Source organism: Chenopodium quinoa, unplaced genomic scaffold, assembly GCF_001683475.1.
Source record: "Chenopodium quinoa cultivar QQ74 unplaced genomic scaffold, ASM168347v1, whole genome shotgun sequence".
In the NCBI taxonomy this organism is placed as follows: domain Eukaryota; kingdom Viridiplantae; phylum Streptophyta; class Magnoliopsida; order Caryophyllales; family Amaranthaceae; genus Chenopodium; species Chenopodium quinoa.
This window is the reverse complement of record NW_018744828.1, coordinates 560079-577251: the sequence shown is the minus strand read 5'-3', so window position 1 is coordinate 577251 and position 17173 is coordinate 560079. Positions and strand designations below refer to the sequence as shown.

Here is a 17173-nt window from a genome sequence, read left to right as displayed (position 1 = left end):
CCTCTGATTTGTTTAACTTCTTCAATAAAGATCTTCTTCATGTCTTCTTAGATTCAGATGGCTCTTCAATCACCAAGATTATTCTGCACCTTGACTAATCACACACTAGAGAATCTTTATTAGTTGAGTTTGCTTTTAGTTTAAGTTCCTCATCATCAAAACCATTATGCTTCAACAATTTCCCCCTTTTTGATGATGACAAACTTAAGCAAACTCTAAAACAAGTTAAACAAAATAAAAGGTCGTATTTTTGATTTTTTTTTTATAAACAAAAAGTAAACACTCACAGAACAAAAATTAAACTAAAGGCAATAAAACAAAAATAAGAAAAAACGGAAATAAAATAAGCAAAAGCAGATATAAACTAAAAACAGAAATAAACTAAAAACTAACTGAATTACTCAAGTATCATATCAGAGAGAAGAGATTTCTGATACTTTATTAACTAAAACCCAGAACAACTATAGCCTCCAAGTTTGCTTCTTCTTTTCCCCCTTTTGGCATTATCAAAAAGTCCTGTTTTTCAAGGTATTAAGCATCTAGCCACAGCCCCACAAGCAATTCATCGAGTGTGGGAAACTAAAGGCAGTATTGCTAAGCAACCTCAAGCAAGTTCTACCTTTCTGCATAAGTGTTCAATACATACATAAACACACAAGTATAAGCAAAGTTCCAACTAATCATTGAAAACCAAAAGATTTATCATCCAGTTGAACAATTTTAGAAAATTTACAACCAAAATTAATTGTTCAAACACTAAAAACAGAAATTAAAGTTGTTCATGACTAAGACAGAGAAAATAGGCTAGGCTAAATATAGATTGAAAAGGAGTAGGGTAGGCTAAGTTTCAAGGAACTCCAGAATTTTCTTGTAGTCTTCCTTTGTCTGTTGTGCAGAAGCTTCCAGATTATCTTCAAGACTCCTGAGTTTCACCAGAAACTCCTCCTTTTGTTCCTGTAGAGCCTTGTTCAGTTCTTACTCTTGAAAACTTCTTTTGCTCTTGAAGTTCCTTGTCCTGTTTTAGCACCAGCTTCTTGAGTTCCTTTAACTCCTTCCCTTGCTCCTGCACCAGCCTTTCCAGGGTCAGCATCTGAAGTTTTCCAGCAGAATCCTTCACCTGATTCTCAACCCTTTCCATCCTGTCCACCAATTCTTCAACTTGCCCATCGAGGATACTTTCCTCAACATCCAACTCCAGTGGTTGTTCCATACTGGTTTGAGGAACAACACTAGCAGAAATCCTCCTACTCTTTCTCACAGGCTGCTTAGACACAACCTTTTTCTTCCTTTTCCCAGTCGCTTTCTCTTTCTTTTTCTCTCCCTTTTCTATTTTCTGATTTTTTCCTTTCACTACCTCCAAACTTAACCCGGCTAAAGTTTCCTCATTGATCACATTTTCTGGATTTTCATCCAAAGCCCCATATTTACCCTTCAGAACTACTCCAGCATTCTCAAACACAGTAGATAAAATGGCTCCATACCCCACTTTTGTCCTACTAGGAACACAGTGTGCCAGATGCTGGTACATTAAGGAGGGAAAATTAACCTTAATCTTCTTAGATATGCAGAAGATCACTGCCATATCCATCAAACAAGCTTCCCCTTTCTTAGCAGTTCGAGGCAGAATAGTTTTCTTGACAAGATTAAACAACAATTTATTCATGGGACTTAGATCATCATGACTCATGACCTTCTTCCCCCTTTGACCACCTAGAGCTTCAACAATATCACATGTCAAGTAGTTTCCTACTTTGACACTGCCCTTCCCTTTGATATATGACTCATAACCCTCAGTAGGAGTTTTCAGAATTTTACCTAGGTTTCAATGTTTAATTCAATTTTAATTCCATTAACTGCACTCGAAATTACTCCTAGTTTTGCTTGAAAATTTTGACAGAATTCAGTCATAGCAATAGGGTACAAATAATTTGCTCAAACTCTTGACAACAGGAATTCCCAGCCTTGAAACTTAATTAAGTCAAGAAATTCTAAAAATCTTGCTTTCCTACACCAAACTAAATCAATGCGATGTCCTACAACATACCTCCCTGGCCTGTGACTCAAGTTCCACTTGATCAGTTACCTCCTCTTCTTCATCTTCTTTTTCAGATTCTTCCTTTTCTGAATTGTTCTCATCTTCTTTATCTTCTTCTCCCTCACTCATCTCTTCTTCCTCTTCGTTCTCCTCTTTTGTCTCTTTTGAATTTTTACCTTGAGCAAAATCGTCCACTTCCTCGATTTGCTCTTCAAGAGACTTCCCACTTTGTTTCTTCTCCTTCCACTCTTTCAGCCGTTGAAGAATACTTGAGACAGAGGATTTTCCTTGATCACTCTTACTTTCAACTTCTTTAGGTTTCGGAGGTGATTTTTTAGGGTTTTCAGGAGTTTTGTTTGAAGTAGAAGATGACTTGTGGTTCACCATGGCTAAAGGAGATGCTTCTTCTTGAATGGTATTTTCGGAGTGTTGAGAGTTTTCTGAGGAGACAATTTCAGCAATGATGACCATTGTTGTTCTGGAGAAGGTTTTAAAGTTCAAGAGGGTTTTTACTTAGAAGAAGTTAATTGATTTGACAGTGAGGTGAAAGAAGTGGGTGAAATCAGCTTTTATAATTAATGAAGCGGTGTGAAGGAATTTAAGGGGTTTCACTGTTCAGTCATTAATTGAACAAATTTAATTAATTTTGAAATTTTGAAATTATTGGATGAATCTTTCTAAAACTTTTCTTTTCAAATTCATTTAATTTAAAAGAAACTTTCTATAAATACACAATTGGAACACGCTTTTTACATATGTGCAATGTATATATTTAATAACTAACACAGTTAAGCAATTTAATGAACTTACCTTTGGTAGTTTACAACGGTGACACTTCAGCTATGCTTATCACACCAAGATTGTACTAAATGCTCTTTTTGCTCTATTTCCATTATTTTTGACTTTGCCATATCTAGGAACTTCAGAAGCAATCAATTCAGCTTGATCATTCAAAGTTCCAGTCTCAATTTCTCAAATCTTTCTCTGTTCAAGGGTTTGGTCAAAATATCTACAAGTTGATATTCCGTATTACAAAATTCCAATTTAATATTCCCTTGCTCCACATTATCTTTTAGAAAGTGATGCCTAATGTGGATGTGTTTTACCTTAGAGTGCTGAACTGGATCTTTAGAAATACATATAGCACTTGTGTTGTCACAGTAGATAGGTACACATTCAAAAATAAGACCAAAATCTCTAACCTGTTGTTTTATCCAAAGTACTTGTGAACAACATGTTGCTGCTGCCACGTATTCAGCTTTAGCTGTAGATAAAGCAACTGTGTTTTGCTTCTTGGAACCCCAAGAAACTAAACAAGGTCCTAAGAATTGTACCATTCCTGAAGTGCTTTTTCTATTCACCGAATCAGCTGCATAGTCAGCATCAGTAAAGCCATGTAAATCGAATGAGTCACTTCTAGGATAGAAGAGACACAAGTTATCAGTTCCTTTCAAGTATCTAAGGATTCTCTTTACTGCTTTCAGGTGAGACTCCTTTGGGTTTGCTTGGAACCTGGCACACAAACCTACACTGAAAGATATGTCAGGTCTACTAGTTGTTAAGTAAAGTAAAGAACCTATCATACCTCTGTACATAGGTTGATAAACACAAGTTCCAGATGGATCATCATCCAATCTGGTTTCAATACCTATTGGAGTATCATTTGTCTTAGCATTTTCAAGTTTGTATTTCTTGATCAGTTCCTTGATATACTTTTGTTGATGGATCATGATTCCTTTCTCAGATTGCTTTATTTGCAGTCCGAGGAAGAAATTTAATTCTCCCATCATGCTCATTTCAAATTCTCCACTCATAAGGTCAGCAAAATACTTGCACAAAGATTCATTAGTTGCACCAAACAAAATATCATCAACATAAATTTGTACAACTAATATGTCAGTTCCATTTGATTTTAAAAACAAAGTTTTATCTATTTTGCCACGTTTAAAACCATTTTGTAATAGGAACTTTGACAATATTTCATACCATGCTCTAGGAGCTTGCTCCAACCCATAAAGAGCTTTGTCAAGCTTGTAGACATGGTTTGGGAACTCTGGATTTTCAAATCCAGGAGGTTGTTCCACATAGACTTCTTCATTCAGAAAACCATTTAGAAAAGCACATTTCATATCCATCTGGAACAACGTGAATCCCATATATGTAGCAAAAGCAATAAGTAAACAAATAGCCTCTAACCTGGCTACTGGAGCAAATGTTTCTTCATAATCTATTCCTTCTTGTTGATTGAAACCTTGTACAACCAGTCTTGCTTTAATTCTGACAATAATACCATGCTCATCTAGCTTGTTCCTAAACACCCACTTTAGACCTATTGTCTTCTTATCTTTGGGTCTAGGTTCCAGATGCCATACTTTATTTCTTTCAAACTCATTTAGTTCAGCTTGCATAGCATTAATCCAGTCTGCGTTAGTTAAAGCTTCAACATAATTCTTAGGTTCCATAGAAGAAAGGAATGCATAGAATGCACAGAAGTTCCAAAGTTGAGATCTAGTATGAGTTCCTTTTGTAATATCACTCATGATTGCATCAACAGGATGTGATTTCTGATGTTTCCATCGTTTAGGTGTAAAGTCCTTCACTGGATACAATCTTTCCTGATCATTGTTGACTGGTTCTTCTGTAGGAACTTGTTCTTGAGCTCAGTTGGAACCTCAACAGGATTCTCCTCATTCTGATTTTGATCTTGTTCTTGAGCAGGAGTTCCTGGAGCATTCTTCGTTTCTGGTTCTTCATTTGCTTCCAGATTTGTTTGCTCACCAATTTCCACTTGCTGCTTCTGCAATGATGTTGATTTTTCATCTGGATCTGTCTTGCGGACAAGTCTAATTTCGAAATCATTATCACACTCATGTACATTATTCAAAGACTGTTAAGTTTCATCAAATATAATATGTACAGATTCCTCAACACACATTGTCCTTTTATTATAAACTCTATATGCTTTACTATTAGAAGCATATCCTAAAGAATACAGCCTTATCACTACGTTCATCAAACTTTCCCAAGTTCCTTTTACCATTGTTATGAACAAAACATTTACAACCAAAAGATCTAAAGTAAGAAATATTAGGTTTTCTCCCTTTGATCAGCTCATAAGGAGTTTTGTTGATAATGGCTCTAACTGATACTCTGTTAAGAATATAGCATGATGTATTCACTGCTTCTGCCCAGAAGTTCCTAGGCAAACCACTTGAGATCAGCATTGTTCTAGCCATGTCTTCAAGGCTTCTGATCTTGCGTTCTACCACTCCATTTTGTTGAGGGGTCCTAGGGGCAGAGAAGTTGTGATCCCTTCCATGTTCAGTGCAAAATTCTTCAAATTTTGAATGTTCAAATTCTGTGCCATGATCTGATCTGAGGTGTATCAATGGGTTGCCTGTTCTTCTCTGTTCTTTCTTTACAAAAGCTACAAATTCCTCAAACGTTTCATCTTTACTCACAAGAAAGAAAACCCAAGTAAACCTTGAAAAGTCATCAACAATAACCATAACGTATCTCTTACCACTTCTACTTTGGATTCTCATAGGACCACATAGATCCATATGAACAAGTTCCAAAGGTCTTTTGGTACTTACCATTTTCTTGGACTTAACAGAAACTTGAGTCTGTTTTCCTCTAACACAAGCATCACACACTTTGTCATACAGGAACTTAATACATGGAAGTCCTTCCACTAGTTGAATTTGCTTATTAGTTGAATTTGTTTTTTAGTTTTCTGTTTTATGTACTAAGGTTCAATTTTTATTTTTGCAATTTTTAATGTGTTTTTGATTTAGGATATGAATGAATGTTACATTGTAATGTTATTATTAATATAAAAAAAACAAGTTTATTACATATCTAGTATTAAAATCGTATTATACGATACGCTTTATATACATATAATTATTATTGATTTGAATAAACCCATCAATTCACTTTGATATTTCACAGCAAAATATGTAAATTGATTTACATTACACTGAAAAAGAATTGATGTACCCAACACTGAAAAGCAAATATTAGATACTAGACATTGATTTACTTAACATTGAAAAGGTAATAGTGATAAATATTGCACACTGATGTACTTAACACTGAAAAGGTAATAGTGATAAACACTGCACACTGATATACTTAACACTGAAAAGTTAATAGTAACATTACATTGCTTTTACGTACATAACAATGTTAAGGTGATATTGACAATACAAATGCATGCATCTACATTACTGAAAAATTATTAATTTTTTTCTGAATCAATGCATGCATGCAAGACTTTAAATTCACCATATAAGACAATAAAGATGACTACGTACCCAATACATTTGTTCTATAAAATGGATGAGATACATTTCACTTGATTAACCATCCATCTTTTCCCCTAAAAAACTTCTACCTTCCATTCTCATATCAACTTGGTTTTAATAACATGTCATCCGACGAAAGCTCCAACTCTTCTAATTCTTCATCCAATAAGAAAAATAGTCAAACACAACGATATGAAAGACGAAGGCAAGCCAATCGTCTTGTTAACCGAATGATGGATGAATTTTTTATGTCCAATCCAATTGAAGTATATCAAATGTTAAATCAAGTTCCAAGGGCACCAAGGATCCCCGTTCCAAGGGATCGTAAGGATGGACACAATCGTTTATGGAATGACTACTTTGCTGACCATCCTGTGTTTCCCCCATAGTTATTTCGTCGGAGATTTCGCATGAACAAACATATATTTCTCCGAATAAAGCAAACTTTAGAAGAACGTCATCCCTTCTTTCAACAAAGACAAGATGCTACAGGAAGATTTGGTGCCTCCGGATTGCAAAAATGCACAGCTGCTATGAGGCTAATAGTTTATGGCACCTCTGCTGATTCTGTAGATGACTACATTCGAATTAGTGCATCTCTTGCAAGAGATTCACTACAACATTTTGTGGAAGGAATTGTCTCTTACTTTAGTGATGAATACCTTAGAAATCCCAATGAATAAGATCTAGTAATACTACTAAGAATTGGTGAACGTCGAGGATTTCCAGGTATGTTAGGTTCTATTGATTGCATGCATTGGCGGTGGAAAAATTGTCCACTTCGATTAAAAGGTATGTTTTCTGGAAGACCAGGTAAGCCCACATTAATATAGGAAGTTGTGGCATCATATGATCTTTGGATCTGGCATGCTTTTTTGGGGACACCAGGTGGTCGTAATAATATTAACGTTCTTGATAGATCCCCTTTGTTTAACGATGTTTTTAAAGGTCGTGCACCTTCTATTAACTATGTTGTGAATGACCATCATTACAATATGGGGTATTATCTCACTGATGGTATATATCCTAAATGGGCAGCATTCATTCCTACAATATCACTACCACAAAATGAAAAAGAAGGTATTTTTGCCAAATTACAAGAAGCTAGACGAAAGGATGTTGAGCGTGTTTTTGGAGTATTACAAGCTCGTTTTGCAATAATACGAAATCCTGCGCTAGCTCGTGACGCATCAATGTTAGGAAAAATAATGATAGCATGTATTATTATGCACACTATGATCGTTGAGGACGAAAGAGATACGTATAAAACGTATTATGATCCAAATGAATATGTTCAAGCTACAAACGTGTCTTCAAGTAATAGAAACACTAAAGAGCCTTTTCAGTTCGAAAATAGCAACAACCGAATTGCAAGTTTGGAAATTTATATGTCTAATAGAGCTCGTGTTCGTGATGAAGCTATGCATAAAGCCTTAAAGAAAGACTTAGTTGAACATATGTGGCTCAAATTCGGTGTTCACAGTAGGCAAAATAATTTGCGTTAATAGTTGTATAATCGTAATATTAAATTATTGTATTTGTACCCAAGCACGGTTCGTTTCACTACTAAAAATTGGCCAAATTGCGACTGGCGCAAACGGTCGCAAAAAATAGTGAAAACGGTCGTAAAACATAATTGCGACCATTAACGGTCGCAACATGACGGTCGTTATTATCTTGGTCGCAAAAAAAAATATTCGACCATTTGACGGTCGCAGATATTTAACGGCCTTTTTAACTATTTTCAACGACCGTAAAAAAAAACAGTCGCAAATATTAAAAATTGCGATCGTCTTATGAAAGGGTCGCAAATATTGAAATTAGCGACCGTCATAAGCAGTCGCTAAAAGTTTTTAAAAAACAAAAAAAAAAGAAAAAAAAACCCACCCACCCACACCCTTAACCAAGATCCCACCCAAACCACCACCACTGCCCACCCTAAACAACCAGTAGCCGCCTCTGTCGCCCTCTACCCACCATTATCTTTGCCCAACTTCAACCACCAATACCCTCCACCACTCACCCTTAACACAAAAAAACAGTTAAAAAAAATCACCTACAAAAATCAAACAATTTCGAACAAAAATCCAAATTTATCAAAACAATTAACCCACAAATAAAATGCTCAGAATTAAACCAAAAAACGAACAAAAATTAAATAAAAAAATCGGCCAAAAATTCAACCAAAAAAAACCCAGAATAATTAAACCCACATAATCGAACAAAAAATTCGACAAAAAATCAAACAAAAAACGAAACAAAACCCTCATAATTTGAACCAAAATTCAACAATTAAACCCACAAATTCGAACCTTAATTCGACAAGTTCGAGCTTAAAATCAAACCAAAAATCTATGAAATTCGAACAAATAAAGAACAAATTCGAACAGAATTAACAAAAACTCAAAAGAAAACCAAAATCAAAGGAATTGGAACAAAAACGCTAACAAAAATCGATAACAAAATCAAACAAACATGGAAATTCGAACGGAATACGAAATTCAACCAAAAAATTTGAAAATAAACAAAATTTTCAGAAAAATAAACATACCTTTCATAATCTATCTTCCTCTTTAGGTTAATATGGTCAAATTCGACCAAGAAAACTCCAGATCTGGAATTTTTAAGGCCGAATTTGACCATAAACACCAAACTAGCTTGTTGCTTTTAACGGTTGGCTTTGCTTGTGACGGTGGCTGCTCTATTTCGGGTTGGTGAAGAGAAGAGATGCGAGAGAAGGAGAAAAAGATGAGGAGAAGAGGATTCATGAGATGAGGGTCGTTCACAAGGAGGTGGAAAGAGGAAAGAGAAGAGAGAGAAAGAAGAAGGGTGTGAGAAAAGAGAGAGGAGAAGAGGATGCGTGAGGAGAGAGAGAGGATAGAGGATGCGTGAGACGGTTGTTCTAATACTAGGGTTTGGGTGATCTCCTTATATACCCTTTTTCTTAAAATTAAAAAAAAAAACACTTTTAACGGTCGTAATTTACGCATTTTGCGACCGTTTCTCAAACGGTCGTAATTAACACATATTGCAACCGCTACTAATAGTCGTAACATAATTAATTTAATTTTGAATAAATTTTTACATGAATTTTATTTTAAAAATATATTTAATTACCTTTGCGACCGTTTTATAGCCCATAAACGATCGTAATTTTGCGACCGCTTAAAAAACGGTCGCAAATTTGCGACCGCTTAAAAAACGGTCGCAAATATCAATTTTGGCGACCGTTTTCATGACGGTCGTAGAAAAACGGTCGCAATTCGACAGAATTTTAGTAGTGTTTTTATCTTTTAAAGATTGCTGTTATTTGATAGAATATGTACTATTATCGAATTTAGTAAAGTTGCAACTATTGTGTATTTCTTAATTAACGACTAATTACTTACTAATTAAATAATATAATGCATTAATTTTAAACATAAGTCATTTTATTTAATTAATGTATGCTAATAATAATTATTAGTTTTGATTGATTAATACCAAGTGTATTAGTTATATATGATAGGATTTAAGAGAGATATTGTGTGGTGGGGTTGGGTAAAAGTAGGGGAGAGAAAATGTATAACCAAAAAGATGTGGTTAACTATTGGAAGACATTGATTATTAAATGGGTATAAGAGTGGTTATAGGTGAGGTGGAAGATGTAAAATTAATAAAATAAGCAATAACCACAATGATTGTGGGCAACCATTGTGTTTGCTCTTAAACTTATTATCCTCTCTCCTCCTTTTTATATTGCCTTCGTCTGTTATTGGAAAAAGGGATAGGTTACTTGGGTGAATTCATGGTGGCTGTGCAATAATAATGGATGATTTGACTCAAACCCAAAGACCAAGATGTTTGCAATAACTCAGGAAACCATTGTAATTCTTACAATATTATTCTTACGATTGTCGCTTACAAGGTGTTCAACGAAATGCCTCAATGAGTTTTGTTTCGGATGAAAACAATCGAATCTCGGAAGATCCTTTTATCTTGAGGGAACTTGGTCTCGGTCCGAACGACGCAGGAGCCGAGGGTTTCCTGCACAACAAATACACGTAAACTAGCCTCGGGGGGGACGCCGAGGAAGGCCCCTCCGATGCTTAAGTCAGTATATTAGAGAGAGAAAGCTGTGCAAGAGTTTAGTTGCTTGAGGCTTTATTGTCTTACCAAGAATTGACCAAATTGTTGGCTTTTATACCTTGGCTAATGAAGGAGGCGGATTGGGCCCGGAAGTCAGTTGGGCTGGGCCAAGCTGATTGGGCCGTTGACTGTCCTTGACATGGCTTTGAGGATGTTGATTTTTGACTTTAGCACATTTGGAGAGTTGAACCTTAACCTTGGGCTTTTAATTGGATCATTCAGTGACCAGGCCCAATTGGACTAAATTGGACCCAAACAACTTGCCCCCCAGACCCGATTTGGAAGGATGACGGGTCGGGTTTGATTTAATCAGAAAAGGAGGGAAGTGAATGATTTGTTAATCCAAAAATGTGAATTTAAACCATAATTAACCCATGATTAATGAGATAACAACAGTTAATGTGGATAATTGCGGAAGTTGGACGGGTAGTGGGCGATTTAACTGCAAGGTCGTGTGTTTAACGGTTACTTAGTGGGGTGCTTGAGAGAAATTGAAACGCAGACTCCTTGAATTCCCATTTCTGGAGATATAAATAGAGGCGCGTCTTCTCTCCCCACTCATTCATCAACACAAACCCAGAATTCTCAAGAACGCTCAAGAGCCCGCATCAAAACTTCGCAAATTCCCCGAGCATTAAGCTTAGAAGCTGAGACTTGTCACTACCAATTCGTAAATCGGCGACTTTTGCTTCAGATCAAGGTAAATTCCTTTGATTTTATTTCATTTTTCTTCGACTTTGCACTCTTTCCCCTTTTTCGACTTTTTCCTTCGAAATTCGTCAATGGTGAGGGGAGTTAGAGGTGGAGCCCGTGCTCCAAGAAGAGCAAGGCTAATCCCCGATCCCAGGGACAGGATTGGGACCTGGAATGGACGAAGGACAGAGTCTGACCCTGCTGAAGGGGTTAGGGCGACTCCCATTTCTTCGGCTCCTCCTCAGAGGGCTGAGGGGGTGAGCGCTTCAGGACGGGATGATGAAGTTCCCGCTGTCCTTTGGGATATCCTCCCAGGGTTTTCAGAGTGGGAGGATGCCGAAGTAGCTTCGGCCATGATAAAGAACCGCCCCTACTCATGGTGGGTGGAGAATGCTGATCAGTACCGGTTTGCCGAGCAAATTGAGTTGCATTACGGCATCCTTGAAGCCGATGGGTATTGGTGCCGAATGCCCACGGCCTCCGATAGAATCCACCGTCCACCCCCGGGGTATGTGGGGGTGTACACAAGACAACTCCAGTACGGGCTGAGGTTCCCTTTGGACGTATTCGTCCGAGACTTGCTGATCCATTACAACATTTCCCTGTGCCAGCTGACCCCCACCAGCATCCGAAGGGTAATGACGTACTTATGGGTCTGCAAATTCTTCAGGTACGTGCCGAACCTGCATTGCTTCAAAAGGCTCCATCGGCTAGTGCCAAACATTCAAAGTGGGCACGGATGCCATGGCTCTGGGTGGTATCGGATTGAGTCTCGGCCCCCGTTCCTAACCATGTGGCCGAACGACTCTTCAGACAAGGACTGGAGAGGTCAATGGATTTGGGTTAGGGCACCCACGGAGCCGAGCCACCCTTACGTTTTCAGCGCTCCCCGGTATCTTGCCGAGCCGGATCCTGATATGGGAAGTTTAGGTCCTCCCGAAGATAGCGGGCCAGACCCGAACCTTAATCAGCAGAACATCTTCGGCAAGCTGCCGAACCGGGGAGGCAGCGGCCGAATGCAGCATATCCCGGAGACTTGGCTCCCCGATACGCACTATGTTTTCCAAGAGAATATGCTGGCAGCTGTCGGCCTCAGCCGAAAGTTTAGGGATGGTAATCTTCTTCGGCTGGGGCCGAGGCCTTTTAATTATCTCTTTTCTTCTTTCATTTTGCTTTCTTGTGATGTGCCGAACTAACTGAATTGACTTCTCCCCTTTTCTTTTTCAGAATGGGACGAGACCAACGTCGGCATTGATTACGCTCGCCTTGGCGTCAACCGAGAACGAGTCGTAACTGATCGGGCTCCCCCTATCACTGAACCAAGGCGCCGAGAGGTTCACCTAGACTCTTCCCACTTCCAAATTGAGGCTGTTGCTCTGTATCAGAGGCAGAAGCCTTGGTGGAAGAAGAGAGATCCCTTGTTTCAGCTGCTGGAAGAAGAAGCTGAAGCTGCCCGTACAGCCGAAGAGGTTGCACGGGTTATTGAAGCTTGTGAAGGTGGAGAAGGGTCCTCCAGAGTTGCTGAAGAAGCTGCGGCTAGGGCAGCTGAAGAAGACGAGGCTTTGCTGAAGACCTCGGTGAGCCTTTAGACTTAACTTTGTCTTTCTTCTTCTTTTTTTTTTTTTTTACTCACATTCTTCCCCCTGCCTGCCCTTTACAGTCTGAAGAGAGCAGCAGACACAGGGAAGGGAAAGCCCCTGTTCGTCCCGAAGACCAAGTACAAGAAGAGTCTTCAGACTCGGGTATGGACGAGCAGCCGCTTCAGAAGAGGCGCCGAAGAATGGCCATCATCGGCCCGCATGACTTTCAGCGGAGGCCGATGACCATCGGCGTTGAAATAAGGGAACCCGAGGAAGGCAATGGATCGCCGAGGGTTCCCCGGCCACCGCCTCAATCACCCCCAAGGGCCTCTCCGCCACCCCCCGAGATGGAGGTGGATCAGAGAACTCCCAAACCTAAGGGAGAGGTTCTGGAAGAAGCTCGAGAGAGTGCCGCCGAGGACAAGGATGGAGACGCCGTGATGCCCAGTGCTGAGGGTTTCACGGCGGACATTGCCAGAGAGGTTGGGGCCTTCGTCCTCACACCTGAAGAAGAAGAGGTCACAATAATTGACTCTTCTGAGAAGGAGGAGGACGTTGAGCCACCCAAAGCTAAAGAGGCTCCATCGTCATCCTTCCCTTCCTTCCAGACGCTGCAGTCTGGAGAAATGGGTTTCTCGGCCCCCCGAATTCCAGTCCCAGACCACATCTGGGACCTCATATGGGGTCAGAACCGAGAAGGTGCTGCAGCCTACTTCGGCGATTTTGCTGGCCTGTCCGAAGTAGATAGGGCAAGGATTTGGTCGCTGAAGGCCACTGCTGGGATGGGCGAATCCAGCAGATCAGTTCCTGACCCTGCCAGGTCCAACCAACTGCTGATGATGCAGGTAATTCTCCTTGCCTTGATTTCTTTCTGAACTCAACCTTTCAGCTATTATTTTTTACTTTTTTAACTTGTGCCCCTGTTTTCAGTTCGTGCACAATCAGACTCTCACTGTAGAGCTGATAGATTCCCTACAAGATAGGGTGGACGCTGCCGAGCACGATCAAAGGGTAGCCGAGGAAGAGCTAAAGCTTGCTAAGCTGAAGCAGGCAGCAGCTGAAGAGAAGCAGCAGAAGGCTGAGGAGTACGAGAAAAAGGCTGCTGAAGCCCTCCAGACCTTCTGCGACGCTATGGAGAAGGAAGTTTTTCCCTCACTGATGGAAGGGGAAAAATTCCTCCAAGAGCACCTGGGGGTGGACATCTCCAAGTTCAAGGCTGCTATCGAGAGCCGAATCCAAGAAGGAGCTGCTGCACTGGCTGAAGTGCAGCATCAGCTAGAATCTCTTGAAGCCAGCAGAATGGCTGCTGAAGAGATGCTCCAAGCTAGGGATGTCCAACTCTCAAGGGCTGCTGCTGCTGCTGAAGCTCAAAGAGCTAAGCTACAAGAGGCTGAGGATCAGCTCACTGCCAAGAAGGAAGAAATGGTCCAAGTTCAGGCCGAGGCTTCCCAGGTTCAGCAAGAGTTTACCGAGCTGAAAGGCTCCTCCTCCAAGCTCGTCGATGAGCTGAAGAGATCCGAGGAAGACTTGGAGGAGACGAAGAAGAAGTTGGCCGATGCTGAGGCTCTACTCAAAGTCCGTATCTATACCCAAGAAGAGTATGAAATGGGTTTTAGAAACGGGTTCAGAGTGTGCCGAAGGGTCTGCCTTCATGCTGAGCCGAAGCTGGACTGGTCCAAATGTGCTGAATGGGTCCAAGATCCCGAAGACCCTCACATGAAGTATGCCACTCCAATCGAAGCTGAAATCCTTAAGGCTGAGGAAGCCGAGGAAGAAGCTGAGAGGATGGAGTTGGAGGCTGAGCAGAGGGAAAGGGAGGCTCGGCAAAGTGCAAAGCCTGCTTCTTCTGCTGCTGGAGCTGAGACCACCATTGGGCCCAATGAAGCTGATCAGTCTGATCCTCAGGCTGAAGCATAGGAACTCGGGCAGTCGTCTTCAGAATCTTGCGGTTCATCATGCGCTCAACTTTAGACTTGCCGCTTTCTGAATTTTTGCCTTTTGTTTTTTTTTTGCTTCAGCTTGCCTTATCGTACAACAGCTTATTATATTTTTATTTTGCCTGTACGTATTTCGGCAGCTGTTACTTTCCGCTTGTGGGCGGCTGCCGACTATTTTTGTAATTCAACATTTTTATTTCAAAGAAGTTCACTTTCTCAGCTTTCTTGTGTATTTTTTTTTCTTCTCTTCGCTTTACCAGTCTTCGCACTTTACTGCTTTCTTTGAATGATCTTTCAAATATTTGCTAAGTGCAGAACTTCGGCTAGCGAGAATCATTTCTGCTGAGACTTCTTTTTGCCGTTTGTACTCGGATGTTTTCAACTTGTGAAAAAACTGACATAAGTATCAAACTTCGGCTGAGCTGAAGGGTATTAGATCAGTTGTGCCATTTCTCTATTTCCCTCTGCCCCCCCAGAAATCTGAAGATGAGGTCTTCTGAATTCTGGAATGGCTGATAATTTTTCTCGGCTAAGCCGAGGATCTTTGAACACTTTGCTTTATTTTCTACATCTGTTTTTAAAGTACTGATTTCCCACCTGAGAGTTTTCACTCTAGAGATGGTACTCTTGTGACACTTTCTTCAATTCATCCAAGGGAACAACTATCCGAAACACCATGCCGGGGCAGCAGTTTATCTGAAGTACGAGGCATCATCATGCAATACTTCAGAGTTGCAACTACCACCCGGAACTGATTCATCCGAAGTACAAGGCATCACTATGCAATACTTCGGGGCTTTATCAGTTCCTATTTTTTAGGCTATGTTTCGGATAAGTCTATGGCCTTTTTGCCCAAAGGAACAGATTCTCCGAAGTACAAGGCATCACTATGCAATACTTCGGGCTTGTATCTTTTTTTGGCAGGTTTTACGGCTTGCCGAGGTACAAGGCATCATTATGCAATACCCCGGACAGCGCCGAATGAAACCTTGAATTTTTGAAAAACCGTAGAAAGCATAAAGACTTAAAGAATACACGCAATCTGAATGAATACTGGCTCGATGGCCTTTTTATAAACAAAATCAGTGTACTTACATAGATTGTACTATCCGAAGGATTTACACATAGTATTTTTTGAGCACATCGGCATTCCAATGGTTTTTCAGCTCGGTGCCATCCATTTGTTTGAGTCTGAAGGTACCGGGCTGAAGCTCTTGATAAATTTCATAAGGTCCCTCCCAAGATGCTGAGAGTTTGCCATGAATGCGACTTTTTTGAACAGCTGCAGCATTCCTCAAAACTAAATCCCCAACTCTGAGAGGTCGTTGATAGACTCTTCGGTTGTAGGACTTGCTCATTCTGAGCTTGTGTGCAGCCATCCTTTCTCGGGCTAGATCTCTAATCTCGTCAAGGAAGTCGAGGGACTCTTTCATGAGCTGCTCATTTTCCTCGGCTGAGAAGAGATTCACTCGTAGGCTTTCTGAGCCCACTTCCACTGGAAGCACTGCTTCGGATCCATACACCAGCTGAAAAGGTGAATGCCCCGTTGCCTCCTTCTCGGTTGTCCGGAGTGACCAGAGGGTTCCCGGAAGTTCCTCTACCCACTTGGACTTTTGATCCTCTACTCTTTTTCTGAGAGCGTTAAGGATCTGTTTATTTGCGGCTTCGGCTTGGCCATTACTCTGAGGGTGGCAAACCGCGGAGTAAGCCAATTTTATCCCGAATTGATCAGTGTATCGGCGCAAGGGCAGGTTGTCAAACTGTCTGCCGTGGTCGAACACAAAAACTTTTGGGATGCCGAACCGAGTTATTATGTTCTGCCAGATGAACTGTCTGACAGTTTGCTCAGATATGCTTGAAGCAGCTTCCGCTTCAATCCATTTGCTGAAATAGTCGATTCCGACTATCAGCCACTTTCTTTTGTATGGGGCCTCGGGAAAGGGTCCCAGAATATCCAACCCCCATTGTGCAAATGGAAGAGGATTAAGAATTGGCTGGAGATCTAGGCATGGCCGATGGATTACCGGTGCAAATTTTTTGGCATTTCTCGCATTTTCTGACCATGTTCTTTGCATCCGAGATCATTGTAGGCCAAAAATACCCTGCCCTGAGAGCTTTGTGGGCTAAGGTTCTCCCTCCTATGTGGTTTCCGCAGATGCCGAGGTGAATCTCTCGGAGAATATAGTCGGCATCCGCTGGACCCACGCATTTCAATAATGGAGCGGAGAAGGATTTTCTGAGGAGTTGGCCGCCGAAGACGAGGAATCGTGAACTGATCCGCTTTATCTTGGAGGCCGAATTCCTATCCTCGGGGAGCTCGTCCCTGAGTTTATAAGCCAGGATGTCATCCATCCAGCTCGGCTCGAGTGCAGCGCAGCAGATTGATATTGCTTCGGCTACACTCTTTTCTCGGCGCACCTCCACATAGACAGAACGGCTTAACTCAGTCAGAGTTGAGCTTGCAAGTTTGGAGAGTGCGTCCGCTTGAGC

The 17173-nt window shown here is 40.7% G+C and overlaps 3 protein-coding genes across 3 annotated transcripts; 2 read left to right on the top strand and 1 right to left on the bottom strand.

The window, feature by feature from the left end:
* Nucleotides 1-2871: 2871 nt before the first annotated feature.
* On the bottom strand, nt 2872-3822 carry LOC110704235 (uncharacterized mitochondrial protein AtMg00810-like). The gene is made up of 2 exons (XM_021882024.1): nt 3238-3822; nt 2872-2955 (listed from the first exon to the last, which is right to left on the bottom strand). Exons 1-2 carry the CDS (start codon nt 3820-3822, stop codon nt 2872-2874), a joined length of 669 nt encoding a protein of 222 aa, XP_021737716.1.
* A 2645-nt stretch (nt 3823-6467) lies between these two features.
* Nucleotides 6468-7028, top strand: LOC110704234. Its single transcript, XM_021882023.1, has 2 exons — nt 6468-6611; nt 6735-7028. Exons 1-2 carry the CDS (start codon nt 6468-6470, stop codon nt 7026-7028), a joined length of 438 nt encoding a protein of 145 aa, XP_021737715.1.
* A 48-nt stretch (nt 7029-7076) lies between these two features.
* Nucleotides 7077-7850, top strand: LOC110704233. The gene is made up of 2 exons (XM_021882022.1): nt 7077-7137; nt 7234-7850. The coding sequence occupies exons 1-2, from the start codon at nt 7077-7079 to the stop codon at nt 7848-7850; spliced, it is 678 nt and encodes a 225-aa protein (XP_021737714.1).
* Nucleotides 7851-17173: the final 9323 nt, after the last annotated feature.

Excerpts from the sequence above, each read along its gene's own strand:
- LOC110704235 (XM_021882024.1), bottom strand. The coding sequence starts at position 3,822 with ATGGGAGAATTAAATTTCTTCCTCGGACTGCAAATAAAGCAATCTGAG. Across the intron at positions 2,956-3,237 it reads TACTTTGGATAAAACAACAG|TTCCTAGATATGGCAAAGTC; the intron begins GTTAGAGATTTT and ends TTGCTTCTGAAG.
- LOC110704234 (XM_021882023.1), top strand. The coding sequence starts at position 6,468 with ATGTCATCCGACGAAAGCTCCAACTCTTCTAATTCTTCATCCAATAAG. Across the intron at positions 6,612-6,734 it reads TTATGTCCAATCCAATTGAA|TTATTTCGTCGGAGATTTCG; the intron begins GTATATCAAATG and ends TTTCCCCCATAG.
- LOC110704233 (XM_021882022.1), top strand. The coding sequence starts at position 7,077 with ATGTTAGGTTCTATTGATTGCATGCATTGGCGGTGGAAAAATTGTCCA. Across the intron at positions 7,138-7,233 it reads TTGTCCACTTCGATTAAAAG|GTGGTCGTAATAATATTAAC; the intron begins GTATGTTTTCTG and ends TGGGGACACCAG.